Source organism: Tachyglossus aculeatus, chromosome 20, assembly GCF_015852505.1.
Source record: "Tachyglossus aculeatus isolate mTacAcu1 chromosome 20, mTacAcu1.pri, whole genome shotgun sequence".
In the NCBI taxonomy this organism is placed as follows: domain Eukaryota; kingdom Metazoa; phylum Chordata; class Mammalia; order Monotremata; family Tachyglossidae; genus Tachyglossus; species Tachyglossus aculeatus.
Window position 1 is genome coordinate 4,996,608 of NC_052085.1, and position 18,548 is coordinate 5,015,155.

The window sequence follows — 18,548 nt, forward strand, 5'->3', positions numbered from 1 at the left end:
ACGAGGGGGTGGACCAGCAGCCAAGCAGCACCCTCCCCTCAAAACCCAAAATTAATCCATCAATCACTCCATCCATGGCATTTATTTAGTGCCTACTGCATATAGAGCAAGGACACTGGCCTCGAAGTCAGGAGGGCTGGGTTTTAATCCCAGTCCATCACTAGCCTGCTGAATAACCCTGAATGAGTCACTTAACTTCTCTGGGCCTCAGGTTTCTCAGCCCTACATGAATCAGGGACTGTGTCCTATCAGCCTATATTGAAGCCTGGAGCTTTGTACAAATAACACAATGACTATTTGTATTATAATCATTATTATCCTTAGCACTATTCTATGAGTTTGGGAACAGGTCTTGTGCTTCTGCTGTATTTCCCAAGTGTTGCATTTTTTTTCTGATGGTGTTTGTTAAGCGCTTACTCTGTGCCATGCTCTGTACTAAGTGCTGGGGTAGATACAAGCTAATTAGGTTGGACACAGTCCATTTCCATCATGGGGCTCACAATCAATCCCCATTTTACAGATGAGGTAACTGAGACACAGAGAAGTGAAGTGATTTACCCAAGGTTACGCAGCCGATAAGTGGTGGAGCCAGGATAATTTGCGCTCAGAAGGTAATAAATACCATTGCTGCATGATAGGAAGGCAGTAACTCCTTGTTAAATGCTTAGGACATCATGGTGCACATTTCATGAATGCTGAATAGCCATCTCCATCATCATCGTCATCATCACCATTACCCATCCGTTACTGATTTACTGAGCTACTTCTCTTGAAGGCTCCCCCAGCCTCCAAACATGAATAAAACATTGGCAAATGGAAGCTGCCCAAAATGGCCATCAAGTGCCCCTTCCCTGTCCTTGCTGACAAGCACAAAACAAGTAATGAGGCTCCTGTCGGTCCTTCCACCTTGGCAGCTGAGTGTGCTAACATCATTTTCAGATTAAATGAATTGTTTGGAATCGGGCCTCCTGCTACATGTAAACTCCTCTAGCTATTGTGGGGCCGCAGAGGGCTTTGGGAACATCCATTTCCAGTGGAATTTCTTCAGGGTGTCTTCACCCTGGGCTTTGTAAATTGAAGAGGGAATATGTGTCACAGAGCGGAGACCACGGGGCTTCATTAAAATGCGGAATGAATTCCAAGAGTGAAGGCCTGGAGAGGAAGTGACTCCAATAAATAGGAGGGTCACAACACAGCCCCATAATATAGTGACCAGAGACAAGGGAAATGGTGTCCCTATTAGACACTGCACGGTTCAAGGGCAGTTCAGCTACTCGCGGTGGCAGTTCACAGTCACCCTGCTAAAAGATGGCAGTAGTCTTCTTGAAGAACTTAAGGATATGGGGGAATCGCATCGTAAAACCATTGATTCCATTCCCTGAATTACTGAGGGGGATCAAAGCTCTCACCAGGACTGCTGCATTTCCATAAAAATTCCTGTATTATTAATGGTGGGGGCACAAAGTATTTACAGAGTAATCAAAACCAACACTTGAGAGAGCACATGTACTCAAGTGCCGAGAAAGGTGTGTAAGTGCTAAATGACTGAGGGTTTATACGACTTGGGATGCTGAGGCTTGGGACAAAATCCCTGCCCACAGGGAGCTAACAGTCTATTGGGCAACCATGCTTAATTTAAGATAGGGACTGCTTTGTCAATCAAATATCCATTCACAACACTATTCAAACACTGGCTTCAAGGTAACAAAGTGTGACAAGCACTCAAGTGATAAGCACAGGCTAGACCTTGATATTTTAGTACAGTGCTCTGCACACAGTCAGCGTTCAATAAATATCACTGACTGATGAATTTACCCATGAGGCTCCAGAGCCTTTACAGGGAAGAGAGAGAACTGCACAATACACATCAATTCTTTTGATGATGAAGGAGATTACTGACAATTCTTCACCCAAAATGCACATTACCTCTTTCATTTTAAAGGTATTTGTTCAGTGCTTACTATGTGCCAGGCACTGAACTAAGCACTGGGGAAGATACAAGCTAATCAGGTTGGACACAGTCCCTGTCCCACGCGGGGCTCACAGTCTTAATTTCCCATTTTACAGATGAGGTAACTGAAGCACAGAGCAGTTAAGTGACTTGCCCAAGGTCACCCAGCAGACAAGTGGCAGAGCTCGAATTAGAACCCAGGTCCTCTGACTCCCAAGCCCGTTACCTTTTCTACTAGCCCTTGCTACTTCAACTTTATGCCCTTTTCCGCAAAGAAGGTGTTAAGAAAAATTTAACAAAAAATAACTTTTTCACATTTGGAGATTTAAATGTCATTTTTTATATATGGAATTCAGCGGAACCTTTACCTGCTGCTCTCGCCTCTTGAAAGAAGTTGTCTGGGAAGAAGAGCCATGACTGAGAGCCTCTTCAAGATCTAGATTCAGTTGCTCCAGTTTCTTCATGAGATCGGTCATAGAGTCTGAAAATCCAGAGACCTCCTTCGGTGGGCTCTAGAAGCAAGCACCAACACGAGGGACTAGGTAACTGGGCAATGAGGAATTTGAAAGATTCCTGAAAACATATTCCGAAAACATGACTACACTGACAGGTCAGTTTTTCAATGGGAGGGCATCTGATCAAGCGCTTAGTACAGTGCTCTGCACACAGTAAACGCTCAATAAATATGATTGAATGAATGAAACAATTCCAGTACTGTGGGAGACCTTGCAAATCACTTTAACTTCTCCACTCACCTTTCTCTTAGATTCATAATCCCAGGTAGGAAAGAGACTGTGTTTGATTTGATTCTCTTGGAGCCATTCAAAGAGTACTTTGATACATAATCAGGCATGAACAAATATCATCACTATATTATTATTATTATCGGTTCTTCTTTCTTACTAGAAGCACTACATGGCTGACTCATTTTCAGTCTGTGGCACATATGACCCCTAGACTTTTGTATGGAGCCGGATTTTCCATTCGAAATAGATTCGCTGATACTCGGAGCCCATTTTCCCTTACCACAGGCCCAACGTTATGCCGGATGTGGAGGAATTTACACCTTAAATTAATCACCACCTCCGTATTTCTAATGGGTTTTATTTTGTTGGCTGGGGTGGTGGGAGACAGACTGACACTTTCACACATTCTTCAAAACTCCCCAAGGCTTCGTATCATTGGAGTGTGAATCCCTATGAGGCAGAAAATGTGTTTTGAGCTTTTGTTGTATCTCCCAAGGGCCCAATGGTGCGGGCTGCACTGAGCATCTGGTAGCCGCTGGATAAATACCAATGCTACTACTCCTGGGAGGCAGGAGTCTTGTACAATGATTCTCATTTTATCGATGAGGTGGTCTAAAAAGTGGAAAGTTTATGAGGATCTGCCCCAGCCCACTCAGCAAGTCAGAGGCAGAGCAGGGAATCCAACGCTTTCAACGGGGGCCACCCTAAAGCCGCCCCCTCTGCTGATATTGCACTTTAAATCCAATCAATTAGTAGTCATCCCTGAGCGCCTGCCAAGCACTGAACGAAACACTTGGGACGTGATCCTAGTTCCAGTTGGCCTGAACCCTGCCCTGGAGAAGCTTGCCATCTCTTGATCTCTAAGTGATCGCTACCCTTAGGAGAGCCCTCCGTTACACAGGGTGAAACCCTAACACCATCAGAGTGAGACCATATTCCCCCACCCATGTGGGTATTACTCCTGGATTTCTCTCCTACAACAATCAATCAGTTGTATTTATGGAGTGCTTACTATATGCACAGCATGGTACTAAATGCTTGGGAGAGTACAATACAACGGATAAATATCATAAATTCCATCTCAGAGCAACACCTTCACTTTCAGTTAGATACTCGGCCTGTTAGGATTGAAGTAGATTGAGGAGGGGGGAAACCTTGGTCCAAACAACGTGGACCATTTTAGGTAAAGATCCTGCCTCCTGGCTGTGGGAACAGCTTATCTCTAAAGAATTAGAAGACTGTAAGCTCAATGTGGGCAGGGAAACTATCAACTCTGTTACATTGTATTCTCCCAAGCGCTTAGTATAGTGCTTTGAAAATGGTAAGCACTCAATCAATTTAAATGAAGTCATCAATCTGTAAGGATTTGAGCTCTGCTAAAGCCAGGACTCCCTCCAACAGTGATCCCCATCTAGGCAGGATGGGTCTCTGTCCCTTTCCAGAAAGCAATAGATTTAAGCCTGTTCCATTCTACCACAGCTGCCCGGTATTTAGGCCCTGCAGAAGAAGCAGGGTAATACTATGGCTTAAATGTCTTTGGGAGTAGTTTTCCTTAGAGTATAAAGACTGATCTTTTAATGATCGACCTTGTTCTATTTTTATCATTTCCTGCTTTGCTGTGTGAATTTTTCTGCTCCAGTTCTTTGCACTAGGAGTTCTAGCCCCTTAGAGACTATAGAATTTGGAATATGCGCTCTCTGGGAGCGAGAAACCTTGCCCTAAAGAAGCTGTGGGATAATAATGACTGCTTCTGTTTCCACTTGGATCTGTGACCTTTGGGTATCCGGTATTCACCCCATCTTCAGCCCTAAAGTATTTATGTACATATCTATAAACTATAAATCACCTATTTATATTAACATCCATCTCTCCCTCTCCACTGTAACCTTGTTGTGGGCAGGGGAGACAGTCAGCTATGAGCACGCCACAGTACGTGACGAGACAGATGCACTGTGCGCATGGCATTGCTTTTGGGGGCAGTTCAATCAGTGGTAATTATTGAGCATTTTTTGACGGTATTTGTTAAGCACTTATAATGGGCTAGGCACTGTTCTAAGCACTGGGGCAAATATAAGGTAATCAGGTTGGAAACAGTCCATGTCCTACATGGGGCTCACAGTTTTCATTCCCAGTTTTTACAGATGAGGAAACTGAGGTGCAAAAGTTAAAGTGACTTGCCCGAGGTCACAAAACAGACAAGTGCTCTATCCACTAGGCCATGCGTGCACAGCACTGCACTAAGCGTTTGGGAGAGTACAGTACAATAATAATAATAATACTAATGATGATGGCATTTGTTAAGCGCTTACTATGTGCAAAGCACTGTTCTAAGCACTGGGGGGGAATACAAGGCGATCAGGTTGTCCCACAGGGGGCTCACAATCTTAATCCCCATTTTACAGATGAGGAAACTGAGGCTCAGAGAAGTTAAATGACTTGCCCAAGGTCACACAGCAGACATGTGGCGGAGCTGGGATTAGAACCCATGACCTCTGGCTCCCAAGACCATACTCCTTCCACTGAGCCACGCTGCTTCTCTAATAGAATAGGCAGACCCGTACCCTGCCCATAATGAGTTTATGAGTTTTCCTTAATGCTACCCCACATTGTAGGGGGGCTGGGTGTACCCTAAAAGGCCACAGAATGGAATGTACAAAGTTATCCCACAGAAGAGACATTGCCACGTTCAGCTGTCACATGGATGAGCCAGATTCTCTCCCACTGACACTCAGATTCGGACTAGTAGTAGTAGTAGAAGTAGTAATAGTATTTACTGACTGCCCACTGGGAGCAAAGCACCATATTAAATGTTTGGGAAATACAAAATACAAGAAAGAACACACCTAGCAGTCCAACAGGGGAAGGCAGACATCAAACTATTTTTGAAGGGAGAAGTCAAAGCAAATGCTTAATAACTGTGGTATTTGTTAAGTGCTTACTTTGTGCCAAGCTCTGTACTAAGCATTGGCAGGGGATAGACTTTCAAGTGAGAAATTCCTTTCCTATTCAACCGAGCTTGTATTCATTGGTCTCAACAGTGATTTCTCCGTGAAATGTGTTCTTTAACTTACCGGGGTGTTGCCTTCAATTACTTACAGAGTCAGGGCATCACTGGCTAAAGACCTGCCCTTTAGCCTTTATCAAACCATGACAGAGGGTTGGCCGAATAAGGGTTGATTCAGGGCGATGGGCAAGAAATCAAAGTCTGAGCTGCAAATTGGAAAGCCCTAAGTTCGCTAACCATGAATACTTCCAGAAAGAATTTCATTTCTCCCACTATCTCCCAAGCCCAGTAGTGAAAGAGTCAAGGAGGTATTATGCCTTTAGCCATCCAAACTGGTCACCAGAAAAGTGGCAGAATATATCGAGTCGCTTCTTAATAATTATTATTTGGCAAACAGCTGAGATAGGGAAAACTAAGAGCTCTGCAACCATCAAGGAATGCTACTTGTCTCCATTATAAAATGACATTTTCTATCCCAATAAGTGCCAAATTCTTATTGAGCGGATTAGCAGGGAAGAGACAATGGCCTCTCATTATCATTCAAGATGTTGCCACAAGTGCCCAGTTCATAAACCAGTAGAAACTAATTGGATACTTTAAACAAAATTGGCATCTGAGACAACCATTAATAACCCACGTGCATTATTTGGGAAAAGGACATCGAATTACCCTTGAAGAGCCAAATGTTGATGTCGCTACACTCTAGAAATCTCAGCTTTGCACTACAGAAAACTTAATGGAATCATTAACAAGGGAAAAAAAGGTTTAATTAGTCAATCTCAAATCAATTAAGGTTATAGCTTTTGGCCAATTAAACCATTTTGGGGATAAAACTGCAGGGTGCAGATGATTAGTTGAGGAAAAATGCTAATTGGTTGTTTTGGTGTAAAAAGGAACTCACTGGGTTAATGGTATTGAGGCATTTTGTCTTTCCTATTAGTGCACGGTTGGGTCATTTTTGAGCATCGGGAGGATTGCTTTTTTGAACCTAACAACTCTAAGCATGAGGAACATAAATCCATTTATTCTTTCACCATAAAGAGCACAAAGAAATACATTCTGGGGACCCCAGATGACTATTTGTGACTTCTGGATGAAAAGCATTTTGCACCCTGTTTTATAGCTTCTTATTTCTCTACAATAATCCTATTCAGCCAATAGGGTATTCACGATAAAAGACACATTTGTGAAGCTTACTGCAATAGCTGTGCAGGCTGCCAGAAAAATCTAAACTTAAAACTGCTGGAATGAGGAGAAATGAGCTCTTAAAGAGAACACAGAGAGGTCAGTTATACTGCCGCCAGACCTCACTATAAATACTGGAATTGGGAAAATCAAGTGATTTTGGAGCCTTAAATATCTAAGGAATATGGGAAAGCTGACAGTTTTGGTTTTTGGATGAAGACTCTTTTTTTGGTGTGTAATCTCTTGATTCCAATGGAGGTTTGATTTACTCAACTGATTCCACTGCACAATAAATGCAATTAAAGTCTGAACCCCATGGTGATGCAATAGAAGATCTATGCGTTCTAACCTATAAAATGCAAGAAGCACAAACGTAAAACCCAATTATTTTTATCTTCTTGGCATTCACTCTAACTTGGTTGAGGAGGATGCCACTAATACAACTCCACACTGCACAACGTCACCAGTCATTTCCAGCACTTACATATTTATTTCTACCCATTCTCGGCACTTAGGTATATCTGTATTTTTCAACTGAGCATGCGCATGAAGTAGCACGGCTTGGTGGATACACTGGGAGCCAGAAGGACCTGGGTTCTAAAACCAGCTGCCCCACTTGTCTGCTGTGTGACTTTGGGCAAGTCATTCAACTTCTCCGTGCCTCAGTTACCTCTTCTATAAAATGGGGATTAAGACTGTGAGCCCCCTGTGCAACAGGGACTTTGTCCAACCCGATTTACTTGTATCCACCCCAGTGCTTAGTACAGTGCCTGGCACATAGTAAATGCTTAACAAATACACTATTGTTATTTTTATTATTATTCATTCATTCAATCGTATTTATTGAATGCTTACTGTGTGCAGAGCATTGTACTAATCAATCATATTTATTGAGCGCTTACTGTGTGCAGAGCACTGTACTGAGCGCTTGGGAAGTACAAGTTGGAACCCCTACCCAACAGCGGGCTCACAGTCTAGAAGAATGATGGTATTTGTTAAGCACTTACTGTGTGAAATGCACTGTTCTAAGCGCTGGGGAGGTTACAAGGTGATCAGGTTGTCCCCGGGGGGGCTTACAGTTTTAATCCCCATTTTACAGATGAGGTAACCGAGGCCCAGAGAAGTTAAGTGGCTTGCCCAAAGTCACACAGCTGACAGCTGGCGGAGCCGGAATTTGAACCCGTGACCTCTGACTCCAAAGCCCGGGCTCTTTCCACTGAGCCACGCTGCTTCTCCAAGCGTTTGGGAAGTACAAGTCGGCAATATATAGAGACGGTCCCTAGCCGACACGGGCTCACAGTCTAGAACCTTATTATTGATTACTATTAAGAATAATGAACAGGGACCACAGAAGGAACTTTTTTAAAACAACATAGGGAAGCAGTATGAAATCACCTATCAGGGCAGAGTACCAGGGTGCTGACAGCAGAAAGAACGGAACCGCTGTGATTGCTCTCTTGGCAGAGACTTTAGGAGAACTGGAATATCAGACGGATAAGATCAAGATCAGGCACTATGAACAGCAACCATGTCGGCACAGCAAGGAACTGTCTTTCCACGTACGCAGAGAGGAATGGATCCAAAACTGGTATTTTCAGCCCCACCTGTACCCACTATTCATGCCGTCTTTCAAAACGGACAGCCACATTTATGAATGTACGCATTATAGACCTAAGGGTCTATTCAATGGTTAGATTTTACCATGAACCGACGAGGGAAGTTGAGCATGGATACAAATTCTATATGGAAATACAGTCATTCTAGTTACAGAGTAATAGGTGTGTTCTTGAAAACCTCTGCATTATCAAAAATTGGGCTGAGTAGATCACTGTTTCAATGGGATACATCAGGTTGGGGGGAAAGATGTGTAAGTCAACTGAAATAGTACTCCAGGGATGGGTACAGCTACCACTTGGCCTCTGTCACACTAGGTCAAATTTGAGGTTTGTGGCCAACAAAAAACCTTCTAAAGCTCGTTCCAAAGCAGGCTGTCTTCTCTGAACCTGTATCATTAGGTCATTAGCATTGGGTAGGAAACTGATTATATTTAAAGCTTACTGTCGCATTATGTTTACTGGAAACAATGAACTTCAAGCAGTTACAATTGGACCCCGGTACAATGCTAATTTATTAGTGTTCTAGTACTATTATTTCTGCAATCACTCAGCAATATTTGTTGAGTACCTGCTCTATGCAGAGCACTGTACTAAGCCTTTAGGAGAGTACAAGAGAATCAGAAGGCAAGATTTCTGCCCTTGAGGAGTTTACAGACGAGCAGAGCTACTGGGCACTTCTCCCTTCTCATAGCTACTTCACAGCCATTATGGCACTGTGCTTGCCTTATTCTTCCTTTATGTTCTACCCGAACTTGACAACAAAATGGCCCATTATGGCAGGAATACGTGGAGCAGGTTACCAAGGGAACTTATGGAACTTCCTTCCTTAGAAATCTCTCATTCTAGACCAGAGAAGAAAGATTTCTGCCCTCAAGGAGCATACAGTCTAGTAGATCTACCGGGCACTTCTCTCTCCTCATAGCTACTTCACAGTTATTATGACACCATGCTTCCCTTATTCTTCCATAACATTCTACTCAAAACTCACATCAATATGGCCGGTTATGGCAGGATAACGCGGAGCACGTTGCCAGGGGAACTTGTGGAATTTCCTTCCTTAGAAATCTCTCTTACTACAATACAGAAAATAACAAGAGTCCTGGGAAGTGTCGGAGCATTTCTGCCTGGAGACAAGTCTGGACTAGATTATCTCAAGATCTTTCCCACATCCGTAATTTAGACACCCCTTGAATCCAGCGGGGTGCTTCTCCTAGAATCACGTTACTCAAAAAAAGCAAAATATGATTTCCCCTCCACCCCCTCGCACCCTTCTTCTTTCTATCTCCTTACCTCTTTCTTTCTGAAGCTGTGTATGGTGTTCTGTTCTGTGGTGTGGGAGCACCGAATTGGAATATTGGGTAATTTCTCCTACTTTGTGTTCTTACCAAAACTGTTGTTAATCTGCTTTTTGATGCTGCTAAATAGAAGTAACAATATTTATTAAGCTCTTAAAAGCACTGAAAACGATAGGATCCTTAATCCTGCATTACTTGAGGGCCTATGTCAAGCATAGTTCAACATCTCAAATGGGTGTGAGTGTTTGTGGGGGGTGGGTTGGGGGAGGAATATCAATTCTTATAACTGACTGCTCCCACACATAGAGCATTAATTTGCAGCTCATACTAAATTTGAAAATTCACAACCCCAGGTAAGCCTCCCTGAAACGCACTGTTATGCACCATAAGAAGATGGGAATCATTTCCACGTAGCCCTTAGGACACAAAAGAACATTTAACAACAGCAAATCCTTATTTTATCAATATATTATATTAACTGGATTGTTCACAAAATTCAGGAATGCCCAAAGGGTCTCCCTGGCATTTTTGCAAAAGAGCTCTATTGTACTAGGCCCGAAACACTAGTTCTTTGTTTTATGGTGAATGACAACTTCATTTATTACAATTATGACAAAACAGAGTTTTTCTTCAGAACTCTTAACCCAAATGGTCCTGAGACAGATGCCTTTGGATTTTTAATGGTGAAAAGGAAAGCCTGGGGTTTACATCTTGGATGATTGATGGCACCCGTAGAAGCATCATACTCCCGGGCTAATAGATTGTAAACTGCTCAAGGGTGGGGGACTTGTTCTAAGTTTCATAAAATTCAGTAGCCCCCCAGTATCACTGCAGTGAAGTGGTGGTGATTTCTCCAGGAAGGAGGGACTCTCTGGTTGGACCAAGTGTGACCCCTTTTAAAGTTGGAGATGGGGAGGGGTGTCACACTGATCAGTGTTACAGAATTGTCAGGCAGGAGAACCTCTCCCAGACTCTGCCTGACCTTTGCCCCTTTCAGTGGGTTCCTTCTAGCCAGACTGAGGTCACAATCACTTCTCATATGTTTCCATTATCCACTTAATAATGCTGAGACCAAGAAAGGGCTGACTATTTGCCAAGCACCAGGGCAGATGGATGACAATCAGATCGGACCCAATAACCGTCCTAGATCAGGCTCAGTCTAAAATGAGGGCTCACGGATATATTACCGTCATTTCACAGGTGAGGAAACCGAAGCATGAGAGATTAGGTGACATGCCCAAACTCACAGAGTAGGCAAGCAGTGGGTCCAGAATTAGGACCCGTATTTATTTGTTTGTTTATTTCACTTGTACATATCTATTCTATTTATTTTATTTTGTTAGTATGTTTGGTTTTGTTCTCTGTCTCCCCCTTTTAGACTGTGAGCCCACTGTTGGGTAGGGACCGTCTCTATATGTTGCCAATTTGTACTTCCCAAGCGCTTAGTACAGTGCTCTGCACACAGTAAGTGCTCAATAAATACGATTGATGATGATGACCCAGGTCTCCCTATTTTCAGTCCTGCGGTCTTGCCCATTAGGTCACACATTATTCTTCTTACAAATGCCTATATGAATATCACGCAATGAAGTTTGGGGTGAAAGTTTTGTGCACGCATACGGCTTCAGTCTGGGCATAAGTATCATCATGCATTTTCTCCAATAATGCGGAGTTCTTCAAGTAGGCAATGCTTGTGTTGTAGAAATGACTGCACTTGGATTTGCTCCCTTTATTCATCCCTCCTGCAGCCCCACGGCACTTATGTACATAACTTATTTATCTATATTGCCGGTCTCTCGATTGTAAACTCATCATGGGCAGGGAATGTGTCTCCCTGTTATATTGTACTCTCCCAAGTGCTTAGTATGGTGCTCTGCATTCATTCATTCATTCAATCGTATTTATTGAGCGCTTACTGTGTGCAGAGCATTGTACTAAGCGCTTGGGAAGTACAAGCTGGCAACCTATAGAGACGGTCCCTACCCAACAGTGGGCTCACAGTCTAGAAGGGGGAGACAGAGAACAAAACAAAACATACTAATAAAATAAAAAAGTAGAATAAATATGTACAAGTAAAATAAATAAATAAATAGAGTAATGGCTTGATAAATACCTCTGATTGATTGACTGTATTTAGGGTGAGGCTCCATCTCAGATAATATTACTTGAATGAGCCAAGGGCACACAAAACTTTTTCCAAAACAATTTAAAATAAACTATTTCATCTTCACATCTCAAAAGTGTAAGCTTATTGTGGGTAGGGAACATGTCTACCTGCTTTGTTATATTAGACTGTCCCAAGCACTTAGTATAGTGTCAGCACACAGTAAGCACTCAATAAATAGGACTGATGGTGATGAAGACTTCCATGAATTACGGAAAAGCAAGCATTATTATGTTTATTTTCCAGATGAGGCACTGGGAGTTTAGATTACTTCCCCCTGGTCACACTGGGCAGCCACCAGTTTTATGCCAGACAATCCTGATTACAGCTGGCAATCCCACTGCTTCTTTTGGGTATGAAACTAGATACTTTAATGTCTGGTATTTGTACTTTCGTCCCCCCAGCCTCCGTCTACCTAGTTCCCTGGCTGTGCTTTGGGGTGCGTGTGTGTATTCAGAGGAATGCAACACTCTTGAATCAAGGTGGAGTTGGTGTGGGAGGTGCTTTATTTATTTATTTATTTATTTATTTATTTAATTTATTTGTACATATCTATTCTATTTTATTTTGTTAGTATGTTTGGTTTTGTTCTCTGTCTTCCCCTTTTAGACTGTGAGCCCACTGTTGGGTAGGGACTGTCTCTATATGTTGCCAATTTGTACTTCCCAAGCGCTTAGTACAGTGCTCTGCACATAGTAAGCGCTCAATAAATACGATTGATGATGATGATGATGATGCTCTGAAACAAACACTCAGGTGTGGGCCAGTTTTGGTGCACCTATGCAAAGTGACGCATGTGACATCAACACATTACACTGCATGCCCACATAACGCATGTGCTGTCATACGTGTCTCACTCGTCTGGGACTGCTCTGTGGCTGCTCTACGGGCCTGGGGCGGAGCAGGGCCTAGTAATCACATCTCCTGCCTCCCACCTTGGAGCTCTTCCCCCTCAGCCACGCTGCCAAAGCCCACATAAATTAAGACAGGGAGCCCCATGTAGGACGGGGGCTGTGTCCAACCCGATTTGCTGGTATCCATCCCAGCGCTTAGTACAGTGCCTGGCACAAAGCGAGCCCTTAACGAATACCACAACTGTTCCTCGATCTCACCTGTTTTGCCACCGACCATTGGCCTGGGAAGCCTTCCTTCCTTAAATCCAACAATTACTCTTCCCCCCTTCAAAACTTTACAGAAGTGTCCTCCAAGAGGCCTTCCCACACTAAGCCCCATCTTTCCTCATCTGCATCGCCCTGACTTGCTCCCTTTGGTCTCCCTCCACTCCCAGCTCCATGGGCACTTCTAGACTGTGAGCCCGTTGTTGGATAGGGACCATCTCTATATGCTGCCGACTTATACTTCCCAAGCGCTTAGTACAATGCTCTGCACACAGTAAGTGCTCAATAAATAGGATTGAATGAATGAGTATATATCTGCAATATTATTTACTTGCATTAATGTCTGTCTCCTCCACCCCCACCCACCAGACGGGGAGCTTGCTGTGGGCAGGGAATGCGTCTGTTTATTACTGTACTGTACTCTCCTGAGCGCTTAGTACAGTGCTCCCTACACAGTCAGCACTTAATAAATACAACTGAATGAATTGTTCTTATTATCCTAAAGGCCAGTGTCCAGAATGTGCTGTCTAACAGCCAACACATGAGGCAAGCAGCGTGGCCTAGTGAATAGATCTGCTCTACCCCCCTCCTTGCCCCACAGCACTTGTGAATATATGGGCATAATTATTATTCTATTTTATTAATGTGTATATATCTATAATTCTATTTTTTTTATACTATTGATGCCTGTCTACTTGTTTTGTTGTCTGTCTCCCCCCTTCTAGACTGTGAGCCCGTTGTTGGGTAGGGACCGTCTCTATCTGCTTTGCACATAGTAAGCGCTTAATAAATGCCATCATTATTATTATCTGTTGCCGAACTGTACTTTGCAAGTGCTTAGTACAGTGCTCTGCACACAGTAAACGCTCAATAAATACAATTGAATGAATGAAAGACTACAGCACAGGCCTAGGAATTAGAAGGACCTGGATTCTAATCCTGGCCCCACCACTTGTCTGCTGGGTGACCTTGGCCAAGTCGCATCATTTCTCTGGGCCTCAGTTACTTCATCTGTAAAATGGGGATCAAGACTGTGAGATGGGGATTGTGTCTAACCCGATTACCTTGTATCTAGCCCAGCGCTTAGAACAGTGTCTGGCACATAGTAAGTGCTTACCAAATATCACTATTATTTTGATTATTACCTGCCAGGGAAGGCCCAGGAGGACAATGGCGGGTGCCACAAACCTTTAGGCTTGACCTTGGGCTGGTCATTTCTCTGGGCCTCAGTTATTTCATCTGTAAAATGGGGATCAAGACTGTGAGGTAGGGATTGTTTCTATCCCAATTACCTTGTATCTAGCCCAGTGCTTAGAACAGTGCCTGGCACATAGCAAGTGCCTACCAAATACCACTATTATTACGATTTTTACCTGCTAAGGAAGGCCCAGAAGGACAGTGGCGGGTGCCACAAACCTTTAGGCTTGACCTTGGGCTGGTCATTTCTCTGGGCCTCAGTTATTTCATCTGTTAAATGGGGATCAAGACTGTGAGGTAGGGATTGTTTCTATCCCAATTACCTTGTATCTAGCCCAGTGCTTAGAACAGTGCCTTGCACACAGCAAGTGCCTACCAAATACCACTATTATTATGATTTTTACCTGCTAAGGAAGGCCCAGAAGGACAGTGGCGGGTGCCACAAACCTTTAGGCTTGACCTTGGGCTGGTCATTTCTCTGGGCCTCAGTTATTTCATCTGTAAAATGGGGATCAAGACTGTGAGGTAGGGATTGTTTCTACCCCAATTACCTTGTATCTAGCCCAGTGCTTAGAACAGTGCCCGGCACATAGTAAGTGCCTACCAAATACCACAGTTATTATGATTTTTACCTGCCAGGGAAGGCCCAGGTGGTCACTGGTGGGTGCCACAAACCCTTGGGCCTGACGCCTTCGCCGTGGCCCCTCTCGGTGGGATCTCCTTCCCTCGTGTCCCCTGGGCAGACCCCGGAACGGGACCCTCCAACCTCGTCAGAGAAGCAGTGTGGCTCTGTGGAAAGAGCCCAGGCTTGGGAGTCAGAGGTCATGGGTTCTAATTCTGACTCCACTACTTGTCAGCTGTCGGACTTCGGGCAAGTCACTTCACTGGGCCTCATTTCCCTCATCTGCAAAATGGGGATGAAGACTGTGAGCCCCCCGAGGGACAACCTGATCACCTTGTAACCTCCCCAGCGCTTAGAACAGTGCTTTGCATATAGTGCTTAATAAATGTCATCATCATTATTATTAACTTCTCTTTACCTCAGTTCCCTCATCTGCAAAATGGGGATTAAAACTGTGAGCTCCCCCTTGGGACAACCTGATGACCTTGTAACCCCCCCCCCAGCGCTTAGAACAGTGCTTTGCACATAGTAAGTGCTTAATAAATGTCATCATCATTCTTATTAACTTCTCTTTACCTCAGTTCCCTCATCTGCAAAATGGGGATTAAAACTGTGAGCCCCCCCCTTGGGACAACCTGATCACCTTGTAACCTCCCCAGTGCTCAGAACAGTGCTTTGCACATAGTAAGTGATTAATAAATGTCATCATCATCATTATTAACTTCTCTTTACCTCAGTTCCCTCATCTGCAAAATGGGGATTAAAACTGTGAGCCCCCGCCTTGGGACAACCTGATGACCTTGTAATGCCCCCAGTGCTTAGAACAGTGCTTTGCACATAGTAAGTGCTTAATAAATGTCATCATCATTATTATTAACTTCTCTTTACCTCAGTGCCCTCACCTGCAAAATGGGGATTAAAACTGTGAGCCCCCCCTTGGGCCAACCTGATCACCTTGTAACCTCCACAGCGCTTAGAACAGTGCTTGGCACATAGTAAGTGCTTAATAAATGTCATCATTAACTTCTCTGTGCCTCAGTTCTCTCATCTACAAAATGGGGATTACAACCATTTAAGCCCCCACCTTGGGACACCCTGATGACCTTGTAACCTTCCCAGCGCTTAGAACAGTGCTTTGCACGTAGTAAGTGCTTAATAAATGTCATCATCATTATTATTAACTTCTCTTTACCTCAGTTCCCTCATCTGCAAAATGGGGACTAAAACCGTGAGCCCCCCCTTGGGCCAACCTGATCACCTTGTAACCTCCCCAGCGCTTAGAACAGTGCTTTGAACATAGTAAGTGCTTAATAAATGTCATCACCATTATTACTAACTTCTCTTTACCTCAGTTCCCTCATCTGCAAAATGGGGATTAAAACCATGAGCCCCCCCCTTGGGACAACCTGATGACCTTGTAATGCCCCCAGTGCTTAGAACAGTGCTTTGCACATAGTAAGTGCTTAATAAATGTCATCATCATTATTATTAACTTCTCTTTACCTCAGTGCCCTCACCTGCAAAATGGGGATTAAAACTGTGAGCCCCTCCTTGGGCCAACCTGATCACCTTGTAACCTCCACAGCGCTTAGAACAGTGCTTGGCACATAGTAAGTGCTTAATAAATGTCATCATTAACTTCTCTGTGCCTCAGTTCTCTCATCTACAAAATGGGGATTACAACCATTTAAGCCCCCACCTTGGGACACCCTGATGACCTTGTAACCTTCCCAGCGCTTAGAACAGTGCTTTGCACGTAGTAAGTGCTTAATAAATGTCATCATCATTATTATTAACTTCTCTTTACCTCAGTTCCCTCATCTGCAAAATGGGGATTAAAACCGTGAGCCCCCCCTTGGGCCAACCTGATCACCTTGTAACCTCCCCAGCGCTCAGAACAGTGCTTTGCACATAGTAAGTGATTAATAAATGTCATCATCATCATTATTAACTTCTCTTTACCTCAGTTCCCTCATCTGCAAAATGGGGATTAAAACTGTGAGCCCCCCCCTTGGGACAACCTGATGACCTTGTAATGCCCCCAGTGCTTAGAACAGTGCTTTGCACATAGTAAGTGCTTAATAAATGTCACCATTAACTTCTCTGTGCCTCAGTTCCCTCATCTGCAAAATGGGGATTAAAACTGTGAGCTCCCCCTTGGGCCAACCTGATCACCTTGTAACCTCCCCAATGTTTAGAACAGTGCTTTGCACATAGTAAGTGCTTAATAAATGTCATCACCATTATTATTAACTTCTCTTTACCTCAGTTCCCTCATCTGCAAAATGGGGATTAAAACCGTGAGCCCCCCCTTGGGCCAACCTGATCACCTTGTAACCTCCCCAGCGCTTAGAACAGTGCTTTGAACATAGTAAGTGCTTAATAAATGTCATCACCATTATTATTAACTTCTCTTTGCCTCAGTTCCCTCATCTGCAAAATGGGGATTAAAACTGTGAGTCCCCCCCAACTTGGGACAACCTGATGACCTTGTAAACCCCCCCAGCGCTTAGAACAGCACATAGTAAGCACTTAATAAATACTATTATTATTATTATTACTATTGTTATTATTATTATTGTTGTCCTGTTGCCCGGGGGAGGCTGAGGAGCTAAAATGGGGGCACATGGCGACCGTCCCCTCGTTGGCGTGAGGCCTCGGGCCTCGCGCCAACGGCTCCCCTCACGCGCGCGCGGGCCTCGGCACGCATGCGCACAGCGGCCCCCGCGACCCGCCCCGCGTTCCCGCCCTCTGCGCCTGCGCGAGCCGCAAAAAAGAAAAAAAAAAAAGCGCGGGAGCGACCTTGCGAGTCCGCGCGCGCCCCCTACCGCCCGCCCCGCCGGCTGGGGGCGGAGGGGAAATCGGCGCCTGCGCGCTGAAGGGGTCGAACCCCGACGCGGGCCGCCGGTGCGGGGGCGCCATCTGGTGGCGGGCGCTTCCCGCGGCCCGTCCGGAACCTTCCAGAGAGGAGGCGGCGGCGGCGGCGGCCCCGCCCTTTGTCTCCGTTGCCGGGGCGGAGGGCTGAGCCGAGACAAAGTGCCGCCCGACCAAATCCTTCCCGCCAAACGGCTGCTTTTTGGGCTCCGTGGGGCGGGTTACCCGCGTTTGCGGTGTTTTAGGGCAGGCGCTAGTTGGGCGCCCGCGCGTTGCAATGGCGGCCGGCGGCCGCCAGAGGGCGCGCCAAGGCGGGGCCCGCCTCGTGGCGCCGCCACCACCACGACCCCGCGAGCTGAATAATCACAATGATGGCATTCATTCATTCATTCATTCATTCATTCATTCATCCAATTTATTGAGCACTTCCTGTGTGCAGAGCACTGTACTAAGCGCTTGGGAAGTCCAAGTCGGCAACATATAGAGACGGTCGCTACCCAACAGCGGGTTCACAGTCTAGAAATCATAATCATAATGATGCCATTTATTCATTCATTCATATTCATTCATTCATCCAATCATATTCATTCATTCATTCAATCGTATTTATTGAGCGCCTACCGTGTGCGGAGCTCTGTACTAAGCGCTTGGGAAGTCCAAGTCGGCAACATACAGAGACAGTCGCTACCCAACAGCGGGCTCACAGTCTAGAAATCATAATCATAATGATGCCATTTATTCATTCATTCATTCACATTCATTCATTCATTCAATCA

General features: G+C 44.6%; 1 protein-coding gene across 2 annotated transcripts in view; it reads right to left on the reverse strand.

Annotated features, from left to right (window-relative positions):
• STARD13 (StAR related lipid transfer domain containing 13) overlaps window positions 1–18,548 on the reverse strand; it is a 326,179-nt gene that overhangs the window by 218,990 nt on the left and 88,641 nt on the right. Inside the window, exons 1-2 of one of the 2 annotated variants that reach the window (XM_038761766.1) lie at window positions 9,793–9,911; window positions 2,320–2,463 (exon numbers count right to left, since the gene is read on the reverse strand). In XM_038761766.1, the coding sequence (XP_038617694.1) occupies window positions 2,320–2,427 (108 nt within the window). In that variant the 5' untranslated portion in view covers window positions 2,428–2,463; window positions 9,793–9,911. Of the gene's footprint in view, window positions 1–2,319; window positions 2,464–9,792; window positions 9,912–18,548 lie in introns of those variants that run through there. The other variant, XM_038761765.1, reaches the window with a different exon arrangement.